The sequence below is a fragment of the Amblyraja radiata genome, chromosome 22 (assembly GCF_010909765.2).
Source record: "Amblyraja radiata isolate CabotCenter1 chromosome 22, sAmbRad1.1.pri, whole genome shotgun sequence".
Taxonomy (NCBI): domain Eukaryota; kingdom Metazoa; phylum Chordata; class Chondrichthyes; order Rajiformes; family Rajidae; genus Amblyraja; species Amblyraja radiata.
In genome coordinates, this window is record NC_045977.1 from 14,466,125 (window position 1) to 14,493,494 (window position 27,370).

The window sequence follows — 27,370 nt, forward strand, 5'->3', positions numbered from 1 at the left end:
AAAACAGTACAGTGGAACCTAATTTTAGGTGCCAACTATGTCATACCGTAATCCATTCTATGTACAACCTCTAGTTTTATGTTTTGAGAAGGAAGTAAGCAAGACAAGAAAAAGAAAACAATAGAAAGGGGAAAAAGAGGAAAAATAGATGGTAGAGAATAGAAAAATGTGAAGTGTGTATATAAAAAAAAGAAAAAGTGGAAAGTAGAAATAGGAGAGAAGGCCCCTTAAAAGAGAAATTTTCAAATCTTTATTCGGAGATGTAGATCTATCCACGGCATGAACTGAAATCAGCAATCTTTACAGTACCGCTGCATCACATGATTCCAAAAAGTCGATGAAAGGAGACCAACTCCTTAAGAATTGGTCATATTTATCTATTAGTCGGTCTCATTTCTTCAAGGCGTGCTATGTCCATCATATTCCTAATCCACATTTAAACAGTTGATATGGTTGTATTTTTCCAAAATTTAAGTATCAAGCCCTTTTTAATGTAAAAATAAACAACCTACCTTGCCTTGTCCCCTACATGAGATCCGTCCCGTTGTCGGGGTTCGCGGCTTTAGAGGATGATTTTTAATCTACTCTAACAATTAAATAACCCAATTTAGTTTAAAAATACCTGCAGCGAACAAATTTTGCAGCGATTTTTCTTCAGCAATTAAGTAGGCTGAACAACATCGATTTCAACAGCCTAGAGAAAATTGCATTTTAAAACCCGCCCCCCTATCAAAGGCACCAAAGTCGCGCACAAGGGCAGCGGCAGAACTGCAGCGCCGCTGAAGGTAAGTTTTGCAACATACCTAGTATCTCTAAACTAAAATAATGAACTCAGTAATTGCAGGCCAATCTCCACTTCAAGGGATTTTGGTTGATGGGAATTAAATGCCAAGAAGAAAGAGTCTCACCTGTTCTTGAAGCTTCTCGGCAACCTGATCAATTTCTTCCCTGACAGAAATTGACTCTCCGCACCATGGGGCATAGAACAGGATAACAGATACTTCAGATATGTGGCAATGTCTCTCCACCTGGTCTAGTTGTCCCATGTACAGGTCAATCACAGAAGAGTTGCGGGAGAAAAAACGAACAGGAGGTGGAGCCATTTTGACCACATCTTTTGCCCGACTGCAAAATAAAAATGGTTTAAATCAGATCAGTACTTTTCTTAATTGAAATCACAATTTAAAAGGGCTATGTAGCTACATAAACTGATGGAACTGAATTACAAGAAATCAAACAGCATTAAATTTTGAACCTACTTTGCCTGAAGCAAAAAAAAAGGCGAGCAAAAAGGAGAAAAGGGAAATAAATGCTCATTTTAAAATCTACTTTATCCAATAAAAACATAAATCAAATGATAGCATTTGATAGGGTGCAGAGGATGTTGCCTGGGATGGAATATTTCAGTTATGAAGAGGGACGTGAGATTAGGTCTGTTTTTCCCTGCAGTCGAGGTTATGAAGGGATATGAAACGTAAATAAAATTATACAAGAAACTGCAGATGCTGGAATCTTGAGCAAAAGGCAAAGTGCTAGAGCAGCTCATTTGGTCAGTATCTGTGGAGGAAGTGAACAGGCAATGTTTCAGGTCAGGACCCTATTCAAACTATACACTGGGTAGACTCAGTGGCAGCACAATGGCACAGCTGCTGCCTTATAGCGCCAGACAACCGTGTTTGATCCGGACCACGGGTGCTGTTTGTACGTTCTCCGTGTAACCGCTTGGGTTTTCTCCGGGTGTTCCATTTTCCTCCCACACTCCAAAGATGTACACGCTTATAGGTTAATTGGTTTCAGTAAAATTGTAAATTGTTCCTAGTGTCGAGGATAGTAGTAGTCCTCGGGTGATTACTGGTCGGTGTGGACTTAGTTGGGCCAAAGAGCCAGTTTCTGTGCTGTATCCCTAGTCTAAAGTAACGACTCCAACAAACCTTTCCGCATATCAAGTTCAAGTGAGTTTATTGTCATGTGTCCATGATAGGACAATTAAATTCTTGCTTTGCTTCAGCACAACAGAACATAGTAGGCATTGACTACAAAACAGATCAGTGTGTCCATATACCATTATATAAATATATACACACATGAATAAATAAACTGATAACGTGCAAATAACAGATAATGGGTTATTAATGTTCAGAGTTTTGTCCGAGCCAGGTTTAATAGCCTGATGGCTGTGGGGAAGTAGCTATTCCTGAACCTGGTTGTTGCCGTCTTCAGGCTCCTGTACCTTCTACCTGAAGGTAGCAGGGAAATGAGTGTGTGGCCAGGATGGTGTGGGTCTTTGATGATATTGCCAGCCTTTTTGAGGCAGCGACTACGATAAATCCCCTCGATGGAAGGAAGGTCAGAGCTGATGATGGACTGGGCAGTGTTTACTACTTTTTGTAGTCTTTTCCTCTCCAGGGGGCTCAAGTTGCCGAACCAAGCCACGATGCAACCGGTCAGCATGCTCTCTACTGTGCACCTGTAGAAGTTAGAGAGAGTCCTCCTTGACAAACCGACTCTCCGTAATCTTCTCAGGAAGTAGAGGCGCTGATGTGCTTTCTTGATAATTGCAGCAGTGTTCTCGGACCAGGAAAGATCTTCAGAGATGTGCACGCCCAGGAATTTGAAGCTCTTGACCCTTTCAACCATCGAACTGTTTATATAAACGGTACTGTGGGTCCCCATCCTACTCCTTCCAAAGTCCACAATCAGTTCCTTGGTTTTGATGGTGTTGAGGGCCTGGGTATTGCACTGGCACCATATGGACAGTTGCTCGATCTCTCTTCTATACTCTGACTCATCCCCATCAGCAATACGTCCCACAACAGTGGTGTCGTCAGCGAATTTGATGATGGAGTTAGCACTATGACCGGCTTCGCAGTAATGAGTATAGAGTGAGTACAGCAGGGGGCTGAGCACGCAGCCTTGAGGTGCTCCCGTGCTGATTGTTATCGAGGCTGACACATTTCCACCAATGCGAACAGACTGTGGTCTGTGAATGAGGAAGTCGAGGATCCAATTGCAGAGGGAAGCGCAGAGACGCAGTTCTGCGAGTTTGGTAACCAGCTTGGAGGGGATGATAGCATTAAATGCCGAGCTGTAATCAATGAATAACAGCCTGACATACGAGTTTTTGTTGTCCAAGTGGTCCAGAGCGGAGTGGAGGGCCAACGAGATCGCATCCACAGTTGATCTGTTGTGGCGGTAAGCGAACTGCAGTGGGTCCAGGTTTTTGTCGAGGTAGGAGTTGATTTGCGCCATGATCAACCTCTCAGAGGACCTTGGTTTTATGGTAAAGGGCAAGTGATGTAGAAGGGATTTAATGAGGATCTCCGATACCCAGAGATTACCTGGAACATGCTACCTGGGAATTACTGACAACATTTAAGTGTCTGGATGACTACATGAATCACCAAGGCATAGAAGGCTATGAGACAACTGCTGGGGGATGGGATTAATACGGACAGTACCCAATGGTTGGCAATGGCGTGGTGGGACGAATCGCCTGTTTCCATGCTGTACGATTCTACACTGAAGTCTGTCATTAGATCCTCAGTGCACTGTGGTAATTCAAAAAGAGAATCACATGGCTGTTGGAAACTTTAGAACCTTGACTTTTCAACTTACAGATTGGCACTTTACTTTGACATGCGTTCTATTTTCAAGTGCAATAAACAGGAATAATATTCCCACTTGCCATAAACGGAAATGCTTTTATTTGAAGAGTTTGGTGCCCATTTAGTATGAATTGGGAGAAGTAGCTGTATTTTCTGAGACATTGCTTGACGTGGCGGATCCAGGACCAATTACTGGCGATATTTATTCCTGGGAACTAGAAGCTTTCAACCATCTCTACTTAGGCACCATCAATGTACATGCGGTACTGCTTCGCTTCCTGAAGTCGATCACTATCTCATTTGTCTTGCTGACATTGAGGGAGAGGTTGGTGGCTTGGCACCAGGTTACAAGCTTCTCAATCTTCTTTCTGTACCATGTCACCTCATTACTTGATATCCTATTCACTACACTGGTGTTCTCTGCAAACTTGGAAATTGAGTTGGATTGGTATTTCAAGAGTCAAGAGTGTTTTATTGTCATATGTCCCAGATAGAACAATTAAATTCTTACTTGCTGCAGAATATAGTATATAGTATACAGTAAACATAGTACACTGTAAACAATATGATAAATGAGAGAAAAACAAAGTTCAGTGAGTGTATATATACGCATACTCACAAGTACACACTTACAGTGCCCTCCTTAATGTTTGGGACAAAGACCCATCATTTATTTATTTGCCTCTGTACTCCATAATTTGAGATTTGTAATAGAAAAAAAAATCACATGTGGTTGAAGTGCACATTGGCAGATTTTAATAGAGGCCATTTTTATACATTTTGATTTCGCCATGTAGAAATTACAGCAGTGTTTATACATAGTCCCCACCCCCCATTTCAGTGCACCATAATGTTTGAGACAGCAATGTCATGTAATTGAAAGTAGTTATGTTTAGTATTTAGTTGCATATCCTTTGCATGCAATGACTGCTTGAAGTCATGGACATCACCAGTTGCTGGGTGCCTTCTCTGGTGATGCTCTGCCAGGCCTGTATTGCAGCCATCGTTGGTGCTGGGGGTGTTATGGCCTGGGCATATATGGCTGCTGAAAGTACTGGCTCGCTTATCTTCATTGATGATACAACTGCTGATGTAGTAGCATAATGAATTCTGAAGTGTATAGACACATCATATCTGCTCAGGTTCACATAAATGCCTCAAAACTCATTGGCCGGCCGTTCATTCTACAACAAGACAATGATCCCAAACATACTGCTAAAGCAATAAAGGAGTTTGTCCAAAGATAAAAAATGGTAAATTCTTGAGTGGTCAAGTCAATCACCTGATCTGAACCCAATTGAGTATGCCTTTTATATGCTGAAGAGAAAACTGAAGGGGACAAGCTCCCAAAACAAGCATAAGCGAAAGATGGCTGCAATACAGGCCTGGCAGAGCATCACCAGAAAAGGCACCCAGCAACTGGTGATGTCCATGAATCGCAGACTTCAAGCAGTCATTGCATGGAAAGGATATGCAACAAAATACTAAACATGACTACTTTCATTTACATGACATTGCTGTGTCTCAAACATTATGGTGCCCTGAAATGGGGGCGGGACTATGTATAAACACTGCTGTAATTTCTACATGGCGAAATCAAAATGTATAAAAATGGCCTCTATTAAAATCTGACAATGTGCACTTTAACCACATGTGATTTTTTTTCTCTTACAAATCTCAAGTTGTGAAGTAGCGAGGCAAATAAATAAATTATGGGTCTTTGTGCCAAACATAATGGAGGGCACTGTATATAGGTGCACAGTCATGAGTGCATAAGGAGTATAGTAGGGGGTTGAGAACGTCTTCTTGAAGACCAGTGTTGAGGATTATTGTAGAGGATGATTTGTCACATTTACTCATTGATTGTGTCTGTTGGGCAGGAAGTCACAGATCCAGAGGGGAGTGCTGAATCCAAGTTCCACGAGATTGAAGACGAGTGGTGGGAAATAATGGTATTGAAAGCAGGGCTATGACTATGAAAGATGTCTGATGTAGGTATCCTTTTTACCCACGTGTTTAGGAATGAGTGTAGGGCCAGGGAGATGACATCAGCCATGGACGTGTGGCGGTGGTACGTGAACTGCAGTGGATCATGGCTACTTGGTAGGATGGATTTAATGTGCCATTACCAGCCTCTCAAAGCATGTTGAGGATTGGCCGTCCATTAATATATGATCTCTCTAATTAAGGACTTCCACGAGGAAATTAAAGAAAAGATCCATTATGGGAACAAAATGCCTGAAGTCATCACTGATATTGGAAGAGACAGAGCATTGACCAGCTGTAGCATTTTATTCCCAAGTTTGCCTTTAGAAAACTTGTCTTAATTACATTTTGGAAGGATGACAGCTTGTTCAACATCAGATAACTTCAGAGCAAAAGACACATCAGCCAGCTGCTCCCCCCGCCACCCACCCACTCTCACTCCTCCCCAACATGTCCTCGTGCCACTCACTCCTCCAGTATTCCCTCTCGGCGCCCCACACCGCTCCCCCTCTCCGTCACGCCATCAATGCATGCACCAAATTCCGTAGAGCAATCAGTGTCAAAGAAAAATCCACAGGGCACCAACATTCCATTCAAATATGTCATTCAGCTCTGCTATCACTGCTCATCTGTTATTAACCCACTTTATCCCACAGAGAAATCTATGCAAGAATTGGCAAGGTGTCTGAAACAACAAACTCAGAACACAAGATCTGCCCATCAGACTTGGCTGTATGGCCATGAACTCCGAGCCATCTACACCTACAGAGGTAGTGGAATTGCTTCCATCTCCGCAGTCTCAGAAAAGTCCGGATTTTTTTTGTTGTATTTATCACAATGAGAAATTTGCTGAATGCATCTACAAAAACTGGGACAAACCAATTTGTTTATATTCTGACAGATGAGAATTTCAACTATATGTGGATGCCACCCAGTGGCAAAATTAAGAATTGCAGAAATGCAATGACAATACTGAGAGCAATGACACAAATGAGGATACAAGCCAAGTTAAAGAGACACAAACTGCTATAGCTGCCAGAATCTTGAGTAAAATTCAAAGCGCTGTAATAATTCCACCAGGTGGCGCTTCGATGGCAGCCTCGCCTACAGTCTGTCTTTGTTATTTTTAGCGTGTTTAAAAATTATGTGTTAATGTTCTCTGGTTTGTTTTATGTGGGGGGTGGAGGGGGAAACGTTTTTTTCAATCTCTTACCTTGCCGGAGTTGCGATAGTTTTCCGGATCGTATCTCCGGTCGCTCTGCGTCCTAGCATCGTGGAGCTGGAGGCCTTGCTCGGGACTGACTTTGAGCCCCACCGCAGGACGTATACTTACCATCGGAGCCAATTCCTTGCCTGGGATCGAAGCTCCAACCACGGCCTGCGGACTTTAACATCAAGGAGCTCGCAGTCTCGAGTTGAGTCCGACGTCGGGAAGCTTAAAAAGACGCACGACGTTCAACTAGCCCTAACCCGGGGTAGATCGCCTGGCGCGGGGGAGCTGAGATACCCCCTTATGCAGGAGCTTGATCGCCCCGACGATGAGGCCTGCCACCGGCTACGGGAGTAAGATCGTCCCGTCAACGGAAGGTTAGAGGCCCCCGACCACTGGAGGACAAAGAAGGGAGAGACTTCACCTTTTTCCGCCTTCCATCACAGTGAGGAATGCGGAGGAGTCACTGTGGTGGATGTTCATGTTAAAATGTATTTTGTGTGTTCTGTTGGTGTAACTGTATGGCAAATCAAATTCCTTGTATGTTGCAAAACGTACTTGGCGAATAAAATATGATTATGATAACGAGTAACAAATAACTGCAGATGCTGGTTTATACCAAAGATAGACACAAAGTGAGTTTCTCACTTTAATTAACCCGCTGAGTTACTCCAGCACTTTGAATCTATTGCTGAACTAACTCTGCAGGTCAGGCAGCATCTCTGCAGGACATTGATAGGCAACGTTTCAGATAGAGATCTTTCTTCAGATTGAAGAAAGGTCCCGACCTGAAACGTTGCTAATCCATTTCCTTCTGAGATGCTGCCTGCCCCGCTGAGTTACTCCAGCACTTTGTGTTTCATACAAGCCAAGTTAGCGCAGTTTTAAAAAATGTAACACATTATTAGTTTAATTTCATGTGATAAAGACAGACATTATGAAATTCTTCTGGTACACTAACTCCAGCACTTTGTGTCTATTTGTGGATAGAGATACAGAATTAATCTTTTGGGGATTGCTTCAAAGACGGCTTGTGGATACTCTTCTTCAGAAATTATCATCTTGATGATCTAACTGACATTTGTACTCAGAAACATTGATCAAGGAATGTGCAATGCTTTACGCAAGTTAAAACTGACCACACCTTCTTCCAAGGTGCCGTGAGGAATCCAAGGTAAGTTAACTGAACATCTCAAACCAAAAGGGAAATCCCAAAGAACACAAGCTTTTCTCTGGAATCCTAGAATGTGGCAATGCCACTGGTAAAGTTTACACATCAACAAGATGGTTTTGTTATGCTTAGTCCTATGTGAAGGAGAAAAACAAAGGACACAAGAGTCATACAGCATGGAAACAGGCCCTTTGGCCCAACTCACCCATGCCGACCGAAATAGTCCATCTAAGATAGTCCCCTTTTCCAGCATTTGGCCCATATTCCTCTCAATGTTTCCTATCCATGGGTCTTGTAAGTGCTGTTAATATACCTGCCAAGGCAAGTGCTTTATTGCCAAGCTAAGACTCTAACATTTAAAAACATTTGGACTTGAAGGATACAAGATGGTGACAAAAACATGGCAACTCTTGTGTACGGACTCTGTGTAGTCTATTATCTTATGATTGTGCCTAATGTATAGCAGGATTGTCAAGGAACTGTATGCAAAAAATGAATTTCACCATATTTGGATACACATGACAATAATACCTTTGATCCATTTTTCACAACCTTTGTGTGAAAATGTTTCCCCTCCGGTTCCCATTAAATCTTTCCCCTCTCACCTTAAACCTATGTCTTCTGGTTCTTGATTCCCCTTCTCTGGGTAAAAGACTATGCACACACTCTATCTGTGCTCTGAAAGAACTTAACCCCGCTACCAGTAGCCCTGAGACAAGACACCTGAAGCCGTGGCCATTGTAGCCGGGGACTTCAATAAAGCCAGCTTCAAGAGCATGCTACCACAATACCATCAGCATGTCTCTTGTGCCACCAAGGGCCAGAACATCTTTGACCATTGCTACACATCCATTAAAAATGCCTTCCGTTCCATTCTCTGGACACATTTTGGGAAATCTGATCACCCAGCTGTGCTTTTTCTCCCTGCCGACAAACAAAAACTGAAGGAGGAAGATCCGGTACAGAAAGTTGTTCAGTGTTGGTCTACGGAAATAGATGAAATCCGCACGACTACTTTGAGTCAGTGGAATGGTCCATATTCAGGGACCATATTCAGCCAACCTGAATGAGTATGCCACTGCCGCCGTGACTTACTTCATCAGCAAGTGCATAGAGGAGCGCATGCAGAAGAAGACAATCCGATTGTGTTTCCAAATGGAAACCCTGGATGAACCGTAAGGTCCCTTCCTAGGTGAAGGCCAAGACCGCTGCGTGCAAGTCAAACCATCCGGGGTGGTGCAAGAAAGCTTGTTACAATCTTTCTCAGGAATGCCAAGGGACTGTACCGGGACAAACTTGAGTCCCAGTATAATCATTCAGACACCCCAAGGCTGTGGCAGGGCCTAATTACTATAACTGGCTGCAAAGTGAAGTCAGGCAGCATTGCTGGTGATAGTGCAACTCTCCCTGATGAACTTAATGCACCTTATGCTTGTTTTGAGCAGACAGCCAACAGGGCGATGACATCCATCCCGTCAGATTTGAGTGCTCTATTTCCCAGGGTCACTGCCGCAGAAGTTGGATTGGCCTTTCTGAGGGTGATCCCACGGAAAGCAACTGACCTGGACGGAGTCACTGGCCACGTCCTTGGGAACCGCGCGGACCAGCTAGTGGGAGTGTTCGCTGACATCTTTAACCTCCACCAACTCCGTTCTGAGATAGCCACATGCTTCAAGATGACCACTAACATCCTGGTGCAAAAGAAAAGCAAGATCTTCTGTCTCAACGCCTTAACATCCACATCAAGAAGTTTTTGAGAGGCTGATTATGACACATATTAACTCCAGCTTACTAAGCAGCCTTGATCCACTGCATTTCTCCGACCACCACAACAGGTCCACAGCTGATGCCATCTCTCTGACCCTACACTTATCCCTGGAACACCTGGATGAGAAGGACACCTACGTCAGACACATATTCACATAATTCAGCTCTGCTTTCAACATCATTATCCCAACCAAGCTCGTCTTCAATCTCGTAGAACTTGGAGTCAGCACTCCCCTCTGCAACTGGATCCGTGACTTCCTGCCCAACAGACGACAATCAATGAGTACGCATAACTAATCATCCTCTATGATAATCCTGCAAGGATGTGTTCTCAGCCCCCTACTGTACTCCTTCTACACTCATGACTGTGCAGCCAAATGCAAATCCATCTCAACGTACAAGTTCACGGACAACACCACTGTAATGGGTCGGATATAAAATAGTGATGAGACAGAGTGCAAAAAGGTAAATTGAGAACCTTGTAACCTGGTGCCGTAACAACAACCTCTCCCTCAATGTCAGAAAGACAAAGGAGATAATAACTGACTTCAGGAAGTTAAGCAATACACACACCCAGGTATACATTGATGGAGCCGAAGTAGAGATAGCGAAAAGCTTCAAGTTCTTATAATAAATATCACAAGCAATTTTCTTGGACCACCCACATCGAAGTAATGGCCAAGAAAGCACACCAATGCATCTACTTCTTTAGAAGGCTTAGGAAGTTTGGCACGTCCCCAACAACCCTCACCAACTATTACAGAAAGCATTTTATTGAGATGCACCACAGCATAGTTCGGGAACAACTCCATCCAAGACCGCGAGAAATTACAGAGTTGAGGATGTAGCCCAGACTATCACGCAAACAAAACTTCCTTCCATTGACTCCATCTACACTTAACATTGCCTCGGCAATGCCATCAGCATAATCAAGGACCAGTCTCACCCCACTCACTTCCGCTTCTCCTATCTTCCATCAGGCAAGAGGTACAGAAGTTTGAAAATGCATATCTCCAGATTTAGGGACAGTTTCTTCCCAGTTGTTATCGGGTAACTGAACCATTCTCTCAGCAGCTAAAGTGTGACCTCCCTGCTACCTCAATGCTCCCTCCTGACCTCCCTGCTACCTCAATGGAGACCTTTGAGCTATCTTTAATGGGAATTTTCCTCACACTAAATGATATACCCTTTATACTGTATCTATACACTGTGGATGACTTTTTGATTGTCATCATGTACAGCCTTTTCATTGACTAGATAGTACACAACAAAAAAAACATTTCACTGTACCTTGCTACACATGACAATAATAAACTAAATGATTCCACTTTAAAGCATCCTTATTGAATACACATCTCCAGAAATTAATAATTTCTGCCGGCAAAACAGGAGGAACATGGTATAAATATCAGTTGAACCAACCAAATTGTTACAAGTGTAGTATTTGGATTATGAAATAAGGAGGGTTCAAGAATATAAAAACTGACTGTAATAGTTAATATAGGTATGTAAAAAGGAAACGATTAGTGAAGAGGAATGTAGGTCCCTTATGTAGTGAAGACTAAGGAAGACACAAACAATCTCCCGGAAATACTAGGGGACCGAAGATCTAGTGGGAGGGAGGAACTGAAGAGAATCCACATTAGTCAGAAAATGGTGTTAGGTAAACTGTTGGGACTGAAGGTAAATAAATTCCCTGGGCCTGATGGTCTGCATCTCAAAGTACTCAAGGGGGTGGCCCTAGAAATTGTGGATGCATTGGTGATCATTTTCCAATGTTCTCTCGATTCTGGATCAGTTCCTGTGGACTGAAAGGTAGCTAATGTAACTCCACTTTTTAAGAAAGGAGGGAGAGAGAAAACTGAGAATTATAGACAAGTTAGCCTTACATCGGTAGTGGTGAAGATGCTGGAGTCGATTATTAAAGATGTTATAGCAGCGCATTTGGAAAGCAGTGACTGGATCGGTCAAAGTCAGCATGGATTTATGAAAGGGAAATCATGGTTGACTAATCTTTAGGAATTTTTGGAGGATGTAACAAGTAGAATGGATAAGGGAGAGCCAGTGGATATGGACTATCAAAAAGCCTTTGACAAGGTCCCACACAAGAGATTAGCGAGCAAAATTAGAGCACATATTTAGGGTAGGGTATTGATATGGATAGAGAACTGGTTGGCGGACAAGAAGCAAAGTGTAGGAATTAACGGGTCCTTTTCAGAATGCAAGGCAGTGACTAGTGGAGTGCCGCAAGGCTCGGTGCTAGGACCCCAGTTGTTTACAATATATATTAATGATTTCAACGAGGGAATTAAATGTAACTTCTCTAAACTTGCAGATGACACAAAGCTGGGTGGCAGTGAGCTGTGAGGAGGATGTTATGATGGATAGGTTGGGTGAGTGGACAGATGCATGGCAGATGCAGTATAATGTGGATAAATGTGAGGTTATCCACTTTGGTGGCAAGAACAAGAAGGCAGATTATTATCTGAATGGTGTCAGATTAATAGAAGTGGAGGTACAATGAGACCTCCACTTCTCCTAATGTGTGCTTGTACATCAGTCACTGAAAAGTGTGCTTGTACATCAGTCACTGAAAGTAAGCATGCAGGTACAGCAGGCAGTGAAGAAAGCGAATGGCATGTTGGCCTTCATTCCGAGAGCATTTGAGTTTAGGAGCAAGGAGGTCCTACTGCAGCTGTACAGGGTCCTGGTGAGAATGGACCTGGAGTGTTGTTTTCAATTTTGGTCTCCTAATTTGAAGAGGGACATTATTGCTATTGATGGAGTGCAGCGTAGGTTCACCAGATTAATTCCCCGGATGGCGGGACTGACATATGATGAAAAATTGGGTCGACTGGGCTTGGATTCGCTGGAATTTAGAAGGATGAGAGGATATCTTATAGAAATATATAAAGTTGTTCTTAGAGGATTGGACAGGGTAGATGCTGGAAAAATGTTCCCGATGTTGGGAGAGTCCAGAACCAGGGGTGACAGTTTAAGAATAAGGGGTAGGCCATTTAGGACTGAGATGAGAAAACACTTTTTCACCCAGAGAGTTGTGAAATTTGTGGAATTATCTGCCACATAAGACAGTGGAGGTCAATTCACTGGATGTTTTCAAGATTTAGATTTAGCACTTAGGGCTAAGGGAATCAAGGGATATGGGGAAAAAGCAGGAACGGGGTACTGATTTGGATGATCAGCCATGATCATCTTGAATGGTGGTGCTGGCTCAAAGGGCCGAATGGCCAACTCCTGCACCTGTTTTCTATGTAAAACAAACGTAGGCTACTTGAAGAAACATGCAACTGCCGATGCTAGTTTATCAAATAAAGACACAAAGTGCTGGAGTAATTCAGCAGATCAGGCAGCATCACTGGAGAACATGTAGAGGTGAGATTTCTGATCAGGACGCTTTTTCAGACTGATTGTAGGGAGGAGGGGAATGTAAACTGAAAGAGAGAGGCAAGAAAGAGCTTGGTAAATGGAAGCTCAGACAATGCAAGAGGCCCAGGGCAGAGAAGGTCTGTATGGCACATGTTTGATTATGTTGGAAGCTTTTCTGAGGTAACGTAAAGTGTAGATGGAGTCAATGGTGGGAAATCTGGTCTATATGATGGATTGGGTTGCATCTACAAAGCTCTGCAATTTTCCTGTGATCTTGTAAAAGTCACCAGGGACATGCCGAATCTCTTCAGAAGTAGAGGTGTTGGTGTGCCTTCTTGGCTTTCACATCACATCTTGGCTCAACAGATCATTGGTAATATTTAATACCAAAGAACTTCATGCTCTCAACCATTTCCACTTCAAAATCTACCAGCTCTACCAGCTGCGGCACTGTAGTTCATGACCACGTAACTGCAAGTTAAAGTAACAGACACCATGACAAGCAACAATTTACACAACTTCCCCCCTAGAAGGAGATTCATATACAAGCAATTTTGCAAACTATTATCACAGGTCCAAGTACTGTAGTCATTAACAATAGAACTAGACTATTACTTCAGCCAGCTGTAAGCAGATTGCTATTGCAAGAGTATGGAAAGTAAACTTGAGAGCCAACAACTTTGTTCTCACATTACAAATATTTACTTTCTATTTATTCATTCACCAGGAAGGAGGATATTGCTGCTCAATAATAACTGACCAGAAAGCAGTGACCATTAACTTTTGGTTGCAATTTAGGTTGTTCCAATCATTAAATGTAGGCTAAGTGTTAAATTTACATCGGTGATACCAAGCGTAGGTTGGGCGACCGTTTCGCCGAACACCTCCGCTCAGTCCGCAATAACCTACCTGACCTCCCGGTGGCTCAGCACTTCAACTCCCCCTCCCATTCCCAATCCGACCTCTCTGTCCTGGGTCTCCTCCATTGCCAGAGTGAGCAACAGCGGAAATTGGAGGAACAGCACCTCATATTCCGTCTGGGGTCCTTGCGTCCTTATGGCATCAACATTGAATTCTCCCAATTTGGCTAGCCCGTGCTGTCTCCTCCCCTTCCTTCACCCTCTAGCTGTCTCCTCCCACCCTCCCATCCGCCCGCCCTCGGGCTCCTCCTCCTCCTCCCTTTTTCCTTCTTTCTTTCCCCACCCCCCATCAGTCTGAAGAAGGGTTTCGGCCCGAAACGTCGCCTATTTCCTTCGCTCCATAGATGCTGCTGCACCCGCTGAGTTTCCCCAGCAATTTTGTGTACCATTAAATGTAGGCTGTAGGGATGGTAATTGTGCAGTTTCCCTTTTGTGACATAGATGTCTAAACAATCTTTGAAGATGCCAGCATGGAACTTGTCAAAAAACACCTTGGCTAGACGGGTGACCAGGTCAAAAACGCCTCAGTAGGGAAGTCAGGATGCTGTTCAGAGTTCCACAGCCTTTCTTGTCCAAATCCCTTAATTTATAGTTTGAAAAAAGGGTCTCGACCCGAAATGTCACCCATTCCTTCTCTCCAGAGATGCTGCTTGTCCCGCTTAAATTGTATGACTGACCTGGCCAGTGAAATTTCACTACACTAATTGGTGTATGCGACAATAAATGAACCTTATAAACCTTATGAGTTACTCCAGCTTTTTGTGTCTATCTTCCCTTAATATATTCTGGATTTCACTTGCGATAAATCACATTGGCTTAAGACTGATGCAGGAGGGTGCACAACAAAATTGTTTCTGACCAAATGTGTAGGAGGGAACTGCACATGTTGGTTTAAACTGAAGATATGGCACAAAAAGCTGGATTATTCAACGGGTCAGATAGCATCTCTGGAGAAAAGGATTAGGTGAAGTTTCAGGTCTGAAGAAGGGTCTCAACCCGAAAGAGACCGTTCCCTCTGTAACTCCCTGGTTTTCCGCAGAGACCGCTCCCTCCGTAACTTCCTGGTCAATTTGTCCCTTCCCACCCAAACCACCGCTTTCCCTGGTACTTTCCCTTGCAACCGCAGGAAATGCTACACTTCTCACTTTACCTCCCCCCTCGACTCCAAGGACCCAAGCAATCTTTCCAGGTGAGGCAGAGGTTCACCTGCACCTCCTCCAACCTCATCTATTGCATCCGCGGTTCGAGGTGTCAACTGCTTTACATCGGTGAGACCAAGCGCAGGCTTGGTGATCGCTTCGCCCAACACCTCCGCTCAGTTCGCATTAACCAACCTGATCTCCCGATGGCTCAGCACTTCAACTCCCCCTCCCATTCCGAATCCGACCTTTCTGTTCTGGGCCTCCTCCATGGCCAGAGTAAGTCCCACCGCCAATTGGAGGAGCAGCACCTCATGTTTCACTTGGGCAGCTTACACCCCAACGGTATGAACACTGACTTCTCCAATTTCATGTAGTCCTTGCTTTCTCCCTCCTTCCCCTCCCCAGCTCTCCCACAGCCTACTGTCTCCGCCTCTTCCTTTCTTCTTCCCGCCCCCCCCCACGCCCACATCAGTCTGAAGAAGGGTCTTGACCCGAAACGTCACCTATTCGCCAGAGATGCTCTGACCCACTGAGTCACTCCAGCTTTTTTTGTCTATCTTTTGTTTCGGACCAAAGATGGCTGAGAAATGTTTAACCTTGCTTTTTCCTGAGTGTTATTATGCTCAACTATTGACGATTTGTTTGTTGTTTAATTGCCCATTACCACCGGATGTGGTACGACAGAAGAGCTTCAATATATTGTTTGTGGAATTAGTTAGCTGTGCCTACAGTAGGCGTTTATCATGTTTAGAGTACTATGTTGTAGCTTAACTAATTTGATGCTTCATTTGCAGACCTGCCTAGTGCTACTCCGATCACATTAATTATATCTCAATCATCTAACTACCTCCGTTAATCACCTAGCTTAATGGTAATCGGAATAATAGAATGAAGGATATGCTGAACCAAGAAGATATGTCAACATTGGAACACTTTCAATTGGGATTTATTCTCTACCTGTGGCATATACAGCTTGATAAACTCATTCATAATTGATTCCAATGACACCAATTATTCTGGGTGTAAAATTAGAACATGTGCACATTCTATGCATTTATTGCTTGCTCCTAGAGATGTTCAACATTAAGGAGTTACTGAGTGGAAACAGGCCCTTCGGCCTACCGAGTCCATGCCGACCAGCGATCCCCTTACACTAGCACTATCACTAGGGACAACTTACAATTTTACAATTGAAGCCAATTAACCCACAAACCTGCACGTCTTTGGAGTGTGGGAGGAAACGGGAGCACTCGGAGAAAACCCATGCGGTCACAAGGAGAATGCACAAACTCTGTACGGGTTCATCAGCTGAGGGAGGATTCAATTCCTGGGATACTTTATAGAATCTAGAATTAAATGTATGGATTTGCAAGGCGATTCCTACTTGTCATCATCTCTCCTGCAGTCTTAGGTTTATTATTGTCACATGTACTGAAGTACAGCAAAAAGCTTTATTTGCATGCTTTGCAAACAGATCAGATATACCATACATAAGTATAATAGAGTCAAGCTCAAGATACAGCAAAGGGGAAGATACAGAGTGCAAAATGTATTTCTCAGCATTTTAGACCAAGTCCAATGTCCCCAATGGGGTAGGGGTGAATCAGACAGTTCCCTTGCTTATGGGCCTGATAACAGAGGGGAAGATGCTGTTCCCGAATGTGGTGGTGCGTGCTGTCAACCTTCCGTACCATCTGCCAGGCGAGAGCAGGGAGGAGGAGGAACGATGGGTGGAACATGTTTTTGATTATATTATGTTTATTCCTATGCTGTCACCTCTCCCATCAGTGGAACAGGATATATCCAAGAACCAAGATAAACCTTTGATAATGTTTGGGTGTTGCTGTTGGAATTTAGGAGAAGTCTCAGCAAACTAGAAACCAGCGAGCTTAACACACATCATTGGGCAGCAAAGTGGCACAGCGGTAGAGTTGCTATGTTACAGCACCAGTTACCTGGGTTCGATACTAACTACGGGTGCTCTCTGTATGGAGTTTATACATTCTCCCTGTGGATTTTCTGGGTGCTCCGGTTTCCTCCCACATTCCGAAGACGTGCATGTTTGCAGGCTAATTGGCTTCTGTAAATTGTCCCAAAATGTAGGATAGAACTAGTGTATGGGTGATCACTGGTTGGCGTGGATTCGGTGGGCCGAAGGGACTGCTTCCACACTGCATCTCTAAACTACACCATCAAAGGGAAATATGTTAGAAGCTATCATTACAAGGTCATAAGTAATAGAAGCAGAATTAATCCATTCGGCCATTGTCTACTCCGCCATTCAATCATGGCTCATCTATCTCTCCCTCCTAACCCCATTCTCCTGTCTTTTCCCCATAACCCGACACCCGTACTAACCAAGAATCTATTTATCTATGCTTTAAAAATATCCAATGACTTAATAATAATAATAATGGATGGGATTTATATAGCGCCTTTCTAATACTCAAGGCGCTTTACATCGCATTATTCATTCACTCCTCAGTCACACTCGGTGGTGGTAAGCTACTTCTGTAGCCACAGCTGCCCTGGGGCAGACTGACGGAAGCGTGGCTGCCAATCTGCGCCTACGGCCCCTCCGACCACCACCAATCACTCACACACATTCACACACAGGCAAAGGTGGGTGAAGTGTCTTGCCCAAGGACACAACGACAGTATGCACTCCAAGCGGGATTCGAACCGGCTACCTTCCGGTTGCCAGCCGAACACTTAGCCCATTGTGCCATCTGTCGTCCCGACTTGGCCTCCACAACCTTCTGTGGCAAAGAATTTCACAGACTCACTACCCTCTGACTAAAGAAATTCTTTCTCGTCTCCTTCCTAAAGGAAGTCCTTTAATTCTGAGGCTATGACCTCTAATCCTGGACTCTCCCACTAGTGGAAACATCCTCTTCACATCCACTCTCTCCAAGCTATTATAGCAGGGCACTTAGGAAAATTCAAGTCAATCAAACAAAGTCAATGTGTAAATGTGAAAGAGAAATAAAGTTTGAACAATTTACAGGAGTTCTTTAAAGTAAAATGTGCCGCCCTTTACATCAGACAACCCTTCAGTTTGGTGAAGAACTTGCTGCTCGGGATGACACAATCAGTAAGTTACATCTCCATCTGCTGTAACAATACCAAGGCTTTCCACTGAGATGTTGGTAGGATTTCAGCCTTCCCACAAAAAAAACATGCTACAGAGCTGCAATAACATGTGCTGCACAAAATGTAGAAACAAAGAACTGCAGATGCTGGTTTGCACAAAAGGATGCAAACTTCTGGAGTAACTCAGCGGGCCAGGCAGCATCTCAGGAGGACATGGATAAATGACGTTGTGTGTCGGGATCCGGGTTAAGAATCAGTCTGAAGAAGGGTCCCGATCCTATCAATGTTCTCCAGAGATGCTGCCTAACCCACTGAATTACTCCGGCATTTTGGGTCCTTTTGTGCTGCACATGCAATCTTAGCATTCCTCTCATCTTTTCTTGTGGAAGCATGAACTGACATGCATGCCAGTTCTATACTAATACTCCAATCAATATAAGTATTGATAGAGATATCAAATCTACTAAGGAGTCAGTGAGAGTTCCATTGTGTGTTTGGGAGGGAGACATGAAGTGTGCATTATCACCCTTATTCTGTGCGAAGCGAGCACACAGTAGGTTGGCGGTTCCAGCGGTGAACAGAGCCATATTTCACTTCTCTAAATTGCTTCAGCACGGAAGCAAATGGCAAAAGATGCAATTGAGAAAGAATCAATTTTGCATCCACATAACATTTTACATTTGCAACGTCTTGTGTAAAAATGGATATGATAATTAAACTTATATTTGTACAAGTTCAGGATATACAAGTCCAAATAATCCATGGTGGTTTCTAATTAATTAAATGAATTGTAAAAAAGTTTTGTGAAGTGTCAGATCAAAATACAGTTGTCTATAACAAATCATACCGAAAGCTTTGAGTGCAACATATTACAACATTCTCCATTTTACCTTTTCACTATTAAATAACAAAAAATAACTCTGTACATATAATGGATTTCCATCTCTCTTAACCAAGGAGATTTTCAACAAAAGGTACATTTTGATTACAGGCTGCAAAGGCACAATAGAACAGCTCATTCCAAATTGGTTAAAACTTTGTAGGAAGGAACTGCAGATGCTCGTTTAAACCGAAGATAAGACACAAAATGCTGGAGTAACACAGGCATCTCTGGAGAGAAGGAATGGGTAACGTTTTAGGTTGAGACCCGAACCATCACCCATTCTTTCTCTCCAGAGATGTTGCCTGTCCGCTGAGTTTCTCTAGCATTTTGTGTCTATCTTTGGTTAAAACTTTCCCTGGTGCATGCTTTACACAGCCAACTAGTTTACAGTGATTACAATGTCAATTGTTCTCTTTACACTTGTTCAATGTCTTATGCCTTAAAAATCTATTATCCAAGTTGTACCTGATTACACCAAATACAGTGCACTACAAATGCCACCCTGCGTAGATTACCATGCCACATCACCAAGTATGTTTGGGCGTTTGCTCAATTACTTCAACAGAATTTGTGCTCTGATCACAATTGAAATTTTCAAAAGGTTGAGGAGGTTTTTAATATCACCAAAAGTTAAACTGCTTCAGAGATATAAAGCTTATGCAACTCTGTGCAGGGCTAAGCGTACTGTCCACCGACATAAATGAGTAGGTGGACTTTCCAGAAAGCAAGATAAAGACACAAAGTGTTGGAGCAACTCAGCAGCTCAGTTAGTAGATAACATTTCAGCATAATTGTGTGGGAAGTACAATAATATTTGATCGAGTTACATATCTGACCTGTTCCAGAATATCAATAACAGGCATTCAGAGAAAGTGGAACCGGGGGTGAAACTTTACCTGCTCCTAAGTTTAGTAATTTCATAAAAATCTATTTTAATTTCATCAGAAATAATTTGATATATTAACCATTTCGATTTGTGTTTAAAAAAAATACTTGGCTTTCCTTTCGCCTGTTAATCTATAGGCTCGGAATCTCCTTTGAATCTGACAGTCTCTCAGATGGTTTGACCTGGTATTGGGTCTAATGGCAATTCCTGAATAGACTCAGGACATGTCAAATGTAGCTGTCTGTCTGTCAGTCAGCAAGTCTCAGACCTGCAAGTCTGTCTGTCAGTCAGCAAGTCTTTTGACATCTAAGACTCACTGAAGTTCCAAGTTAGTTCCAACCAGTAAGATTCACCCTGAAATTTACTAAAATAAATAACATCTATTACATTTTGAATAATGAATCACAAATCAATTCCCACAAACCCCATCTTATTTTAAAGAGATGTGATGAAGGGTTGAGACCCGAAACATCACTTATCCATGTTCTCAACAGAATGTGCCTGACCCACTGAGTTACTCCAGCACTTTACGTCATTTTTTGTAAGCCAGCATCTGCAGTTCCTTATTTCAACAGGTTATTTAAAGGTCTGAAAGTTACTCTGCAGTAATTATCTTAGCACACCATTTAAAAAAGCTCACTTCGCACAACAAATGTAATATTTTTGCTGAGAATGCAGATTTGTCAGATCACTGAATTTTCCTGAATACATTGCAGAAGGCCTTGGATTTACTTCAGACATATGTACTATAAAGGCTGCTGGCAGATAGTGTATTATTGACAAACAATGTCAGCTCCATCTGTAATTACAAGAGAGAAATTTGGATGAATAGAAAGAGTTTGTGTATGAAAGGGGCGGGGATGAATGGGAAAGAAAGCTAAATTGTGAATTATATACTTCAAGATTTTCAACAACAGGCAACAATATTTACAGAGAGCTGAAGAATTGTCCCCACCCGAACATTGCTGGTCTGTTCCCTCCACAGAACCCGAGTTACGCTAGCACTTTACATTTTACTAAAGAATCCTGCACCTGCAGTTCCTTGTGTCTCCAATATTTACGGAGACTTGGAATTATGGATAAAGACCTTTTGGTCAACAGCTACAACCACACAGCCTGTTAACAGTCAAGATTATTCAAAGGATTCAAGTTCAATTAACAGATATTTCTACTTTTCTCAAGCAAATGTGGAATGGTCTGGAACAGGAGATAAAACTTAGCACAAGCATAATTCAGTTTAAAAAGATGTACAAAAACACTTGTTTTAAAGGATATTGGGCTGAGGATAGGTGATTGTGAGTGGGATATTTGTTATACTGATTGTATTGGGAAGGGTGATTATAGAGTGATGGGTTGTATATATGACTAAGATACTGTATAGTATATGAGGGTTTTTTCTTTTTCTTTTTTTCTTTTTTGGATGGCTTTGTAAATATTTGATTAGTGTATAAATGTAAATAATTTGGTGTACATATAGTGGCTGGTGTACATATGGTGTACATATAGCTGCTAAATTTGTATAAGATAATTACAAGCAGTTGAATAAAGGGTGGGAATTAATAAGCTTTGGCTTCTTCCTGTACCTTTTCGGACACATACGATTTCATTTATTTATAGATATTGTTTATGACACTTTATAAATATTCTTGTTTTGTTTTTTTGTATGCTGTTTCACACTTGCTTTTTATTCTTTTATTCTGTTCGAAATAAAGAATAAAATAAATAAACAAATAAATAAATAATCTATATTAATAACAAATTCAAATCCAGGGTTCAGAATGAAAAAGGATTGTGCGCTAACCCAATTCTGGAGCCGTCAACATTTTCAGAAAATGCACCCCAGCAATAAGAGACAGAGATATTTTCCAATCACATCAAAATGCCATACAGGCTTTTCCAAATATTGCTCAAGAAAGCAATAGTGGCTTCCAATCACCTGTTACTGCATCTGCATTCTTTCCTCTGACGGACCATATTTACAATTAACATTCCAAATTTTGGAAATACAATTCAAAAAGTTTTTCTAAAATATTGACTCTCCAATGAGTGAGGAGATAACCAGCATTTTGGTTTCAATTCACAAAGAGTTAATTTTCTATCAAGATCCACAAATAGGAAAGTGACACGACAAGACTCAATATGAAACTTGCAAGCATTGTCTGCTCGTCATGCTCTCAGCTGCAGAAAAACAAGTGCATGCAGTTGAATTATTGCTTCCATAATTTTTAAATAGTGAGTGTATGTGAACAGGTGCATGAGATCGAAGGGAGAGGTGAATGAAAATAAAGAATTGATCGGAGTGAGCACTAGTGTGGTGGAAAAAGTCAATTGGGAAAAGGACGGTGCCTCTCTAACACTAGACCGAGTGTGAGAATGAATGTGCATTCTAGCAGGCACAGGAACACAATGGAAGAGTAGAGGAGAGTGCAAGTGCACTCCAAGCTCAGGTGAAGATAAGTGACCAGTGCCAGTAAGCATGTTTACTTGTCCCATCTAGTTAGTAGCTCAGCATTAACAGTCCCAGGTCAGCACACGCAAACAGCAAGAGAGCAGGTGAACGAGTTAGTGGCACAGCATCAGGACAGTCAAGCATGTTAGTCAGCATGGCACAGTGACAGGCCAGCATGTGTTCAAACAGTGCCTATGTAGGCTAGTATGTCAGCGTGTAACAGCATCAGAGTAAGCAGGTGAGCATCAGCATATCAATGCCTGTAGGCAGGTTCCAGTGTCAACGCCAGCACAAATAGTACCAGGGCAGCCGAGAAAGTCAGTCTTCTTCTTCTTGCGTATGGCGTGCACAACCTAAAGTTGTAGGACAACTTGTTCTATTTGATCTTATGACCATGCGGTCCCAGCACAGGTGTGTCTCAGTGCCAGGGCCAACACCTGCACCAACAATACCAGCAAACATTATCAGTGTGTCAGTGCCAGGGGTAGAGGGCAAAGTATGGCTACAAGGCACACATAAGTGTCAGGGGACGGGGGATGTTACAATGCCAGGGTCAGCTGCTCCAGGCAGGAGAGTGTATCAGTGCCAGGGTCAGGGCAGGTGAGCATATACAGTGCCCTTTATAATGTTTGGGACAAAGACCAATCATTTATTTATTTGCCTCTGTACTCCACAATTTGAGATTTGTAATAGAATAAAATCACATGGGGTTAAAGTGCACATTGTCAGAGTTTATTAAAGGCCATTTTTATATATTTTGGCTTCAACATGTAAAAATTACAACTGTGATTATACATAGTCCCGTCCCCCCCCCCCGTCCCCCGTCCCCCCCCCCAATTTCAGGGCACCATAATGTTTGGGACATATGGCTTCACGGGTGTTTGTAATTGCTCAGGTGTGTTTAATTGCCTCTTTAATGCAGGTATAAGAGAGCTCTCAGTGCCTAGTCTTTCCTCCAGTCTTTCCATCACCTTTGGAACCTTTTATTGCTGTTTATCAATTATCAACATGAGGAACAAAGTTGTGCCAATCAAAGTCAAAGAAGCCATTATGAGACTGAGAAACAAGAATAAAACTGTTAGAGACATCAGCCAAACCTTAGGCTTACCAAAATCAACTGTTTGGAACATCATTAGGAAGAAAGAGAGCACTGGTGAGCTTATTAATCGCAAAGGGACTGGCAGGCCAAGGAAGACCTCCAGAGCTGATAGAGGAATTCTCTCTATAATAAAGAAAGATCCCCAAACACCTGTTCGACAGATCAGAAACACTCAGGTGTGGATTTGTTAATGATCACTGTCCGCAGAAGACTTCATGAACAGAAATACAGAGGCTACACTGCAAGATGCAAACCACTGGTTAGCTGCAAAAATAGGATGGCCAGGTTACAGTTTGCCAAGAAGTACTTAAAAGAGCAATCACAGTTCTGGAAAAAGGTCTTGTGGACACATGAGATGAAGATTAACTTATATCAGTGATGGCAAGAGCAAAGTGTGGCGGAGAGAAGGAACTGCCAAAGATCCAAAGCATACCACCTCAACTGTGAAACACGGTGGTGGGGGTGTTATGGCCTGGGCATGAATGGCTGCTGAAGGTACTGGCTCACTTATCTTCATTGATGATGCAACTGCTGATGTAGTAGCATAATGAATTCTGAAGTGTATAGACACATCCTGTCTGCTCAAGTTCAAACAAATGCCTCAAAACTCATTGGCTGGCAGTTCATTCTACAGCAAGACAATGATCCTAAACATACTGCTAAAGCAACCAAGGAGTTTTTCAAAGCTAAAAAATGATCAATTATTGAGTGGCCAAGTCAATCACCTGACCTGAACCCAATTGAGCACGACTTGTATATGATGAAGGGAAAACTGAAGGTGACTAGCCCCCAAAACAGGCATAAGTTAAAGATGGCTGCAATACAGGCCTGGCAGAGCATCACCAAAGACACCCAGCAACTGGTGATGTCCATGAATCGCAGACTTCAAGCAGTCATTGAATGCAAAGGATAAGCAACAAAATACTAAACTTTCATTTACGTGACATTGATGGGTCCCAAACATTATGGTGCCGAGATGGGGTGACTATGTATAAACACTGCTGTAATTTCTACATGGTGAAATCAAAATGTATAAAAATTGCCTTTATTAAAATCTGACAATGTACACTTTAACCACGTGATTTTATTAATATTACAAATCTCAAATTGTGGAGTAGAGGCAAATAAATAAATGATGGGTCTTTGTTCCAACCATTATGGAGGGCACTGTTACTGCTGGGGCCAGAGTTATGGAAGGTGTATGGCAGTGACAAGTTTATGGCAAGTTATATTGCCACGGCAGCAGCGTGTATCAATGCCAGTGTCAGGGCAAGTTATGGTGTCAGAGTTAAAGCAAGTGTGTAAGTTCATGAGCTACGGTGAGCTGTTTCAGGGCAGTAGTGCGTGTCGGTGCCAGGGTTATGGCAAGTAGTTAAGTTATAGTAGCAGGGCAGGGAAGTGTTTCAGTGCAGGGTCAGGGCACGTGGGCAAGTTATACCGGCAGGGTAGCAGTGCAGCATTGCCATACCCATTGGTGCCAGGCAGGAGAGAGTGTCTGTGTCAGTTATACTGCCAGGGCAAGCGGGCAAGTTATAGTGCCTGGGCAGGAGAGATTGTCAGTAAAAAGGGTAACTGGGTAAGTTATAGCGGCAGGGAAACAGTATGTCCATGCCAGAGCCAGCTGTGCCAGTGCAGGAGTGTGTCAATGGTGGCAGGGCAGGGCGGCAGCGTGTGTCTGTACTAGACCCAGCTGTGCCAGACCAGGAGAGAGTGTCAGTGCAGAGTCTGGGGAAGTTATCATGGCAGGGCAGCAGTGTGTGTCAGTACAGGACCAGGAGAGAGTGGCCGTGGCAGGGCCAGCCAGCGTGTCAGTAAGTTCACTTCCAACCCTCCCCAGACCTGACCTGACCCCGCCGGCTTCTTACCTCAGGGCGAAGCGCAGGGTGATCACGGTGCAGATGGCGGCCAGGGCTCCGCACAGGAGCTCGGGTCTCCTCGCCATGTGAACCAGCGCGCTGCCCACGCCGCCAAACTGCCGCCCGAGCTCGCTGTATAACCTCAGCATCCCTCGGCGCTGCCCTTATAGCGGGACGGGGAGAGGAGGGGACGGGGTGTGGAAGGGGACAGGGAGAGGGGGAGTCGGGAGAGGAGGCATTGACTGACTAGCCGACCGCCTCACACTAGCTCAGGGCCCCCACCCCGCCCCGGGGCCCCAGGCCGGCCTCCCTCCCTCCCTCCCGCCCAGGCCCGTCGCCGGGCGAACCCCGCTCCGCCACGTCCTCGCCACCACTTCCCGGGGACACGGCGGTGGTGGCGGGCGGGCGCGAGCGCGGGGGCGTATCTGCATCTGCGCGGGCACGGCGCCGAGAGGCAGCCTGGGAAAGCGGAGGACCGGCTGGGAGGACCAGGGGGCGAGAAGGCGGAGGACCGGCTGGGAGGACCAGGGGGCTGGGAGGCGGAGGACCGGCTGGGAGGACCAGGAGGCTGGGAGGCGGAGGACCGGCTGGAGCCACACACGGCCGCTGGAACTGGATCCGCCGAACATTTGCACTGCCGCCTCTCCCGCTTGCCAACCATTTAAACTCCCATTTCCCACACTAACCTTGTGTAGGAAGGAACTGCAGATGCTGGTTTAAATCGAAGGTAGGCACAAAGTGCTAGAGTAACTCAGCGGGACAGGCAGCATCTCTGGAGAGAAGGGATGGATGACATTGCGGGTCGAGACCCTTCTTCAGACTAAAGATACTAGAGGAGCTATAGGATCGTTGCTTCAGACTGTCAGGGGAGAGGGGGATACAGAGATAAGGAAGTGTATAGTGTGAAAACAGGACAAAGTGAATGGAGATCAAGGAAAATGTAGGATAGATCATTGTTACCTGGAAGAAGATAACAGCAACAAAGCAAAGAGATAAAATGTAGTTGGAGACAGTAAGACTGGTAGGAGAACAGGTAAGGGGGAGGGATCGATGGAGAGGGGAAGCAAGGGTTACTTGAAGTCAATGTTCATGGGTTCAGTGGAGAAGGAGACAGAGATATGGAAGGGTAAGGTGTGAAAATGAGAGATCAAAGGGGACAAAAATCATGGGAAATGTAGAATGGTCCATCGTTAGCTAAGGGGAAGGTGACAACGAGGCATACATTCAATAAACTAATCAAGAGGACAGTGAAACTAGTTGGAGAACTTGGATGGAGTGGGAGATTGCAACCTTCACGTGGTCCTCCCTGTTTCGACAAATGCAATCGACCCGGCGTGCACAATCAAATAAGATCAAATAGAACAAGTTGTCCGACAACTTTAGGCTGTGCACGCCATACGTAAGAAGAAGAAGAAGAGCACTTGGATGGGGTTGGGATGGAGAGAAAGTAAGATTTACGTGAAGTTAAAGAAGTCAATATTCATAGAAACATAGAAAATAGGTGCAGGAGTAGGCCATTCGGCCCTTCGAGCCTGCACCGCCATTCGATATGATCATGGCTGATCATCCAACTCAGTATCCCATCCCTGCCTTCTCTCCATACCCCCTGATCCCTTTAGCCACAAGGGCCACATCTAACTCCCTCTTAAATATAGCCAATGAACTGGCCTCAACTACCTTCTGTGGCAGAGAATTCCACAGATTCACCACTCTCTGTGTAAAAAATGATTTTCTCATTTCGGTCCTAAAAGACTTCCCTCTTATCCTTAAACTGTGATCCCTAGTTCTGGACTTCCCCAACATCGGGAATAATCTTCCTGCATCTAGCCTGTCCAACCCCTTAAGAATTTTGTAAGTTTCTATAAGATACCCCCTCAATCTTCTGAATTCTAGTGTGTACAAGCCGAGTCTATCCA

At 43.7% G+C, this 27,370-nt stretch overlaps 1 protein-coding gene across 1 annotated transcript in view; it reads right to left on the reverse strand.

The window, feature by feature from the left end:
- The window catches only part of txndc11 (thioredoxin domain containing 11), a 67,418-nt gene extending 41,661 nt beyond the window's left edge, over positions 1-25,757 (reverse strand). The window contains exons 1-2 of the mRNA XM_033040444.1: positions 25,464-25,757; positions 909-1,125 (exon numbers count right to left, since the gene is read on the reverse strand). Coding sequence (XP_032896335.1) covers positions 909-1,125; positions 25,464-25,603 — 357 coding nt within the window. The 5' untranslated portion in view covers positions 25,604-25,757. The remainder of the gene's footprint in view (positions 1-908; positions 1,126-25,463) is intronic.
- Between the last annotated feature and the right edge of the window lie 1,613 nt (positions 25,758-27,370).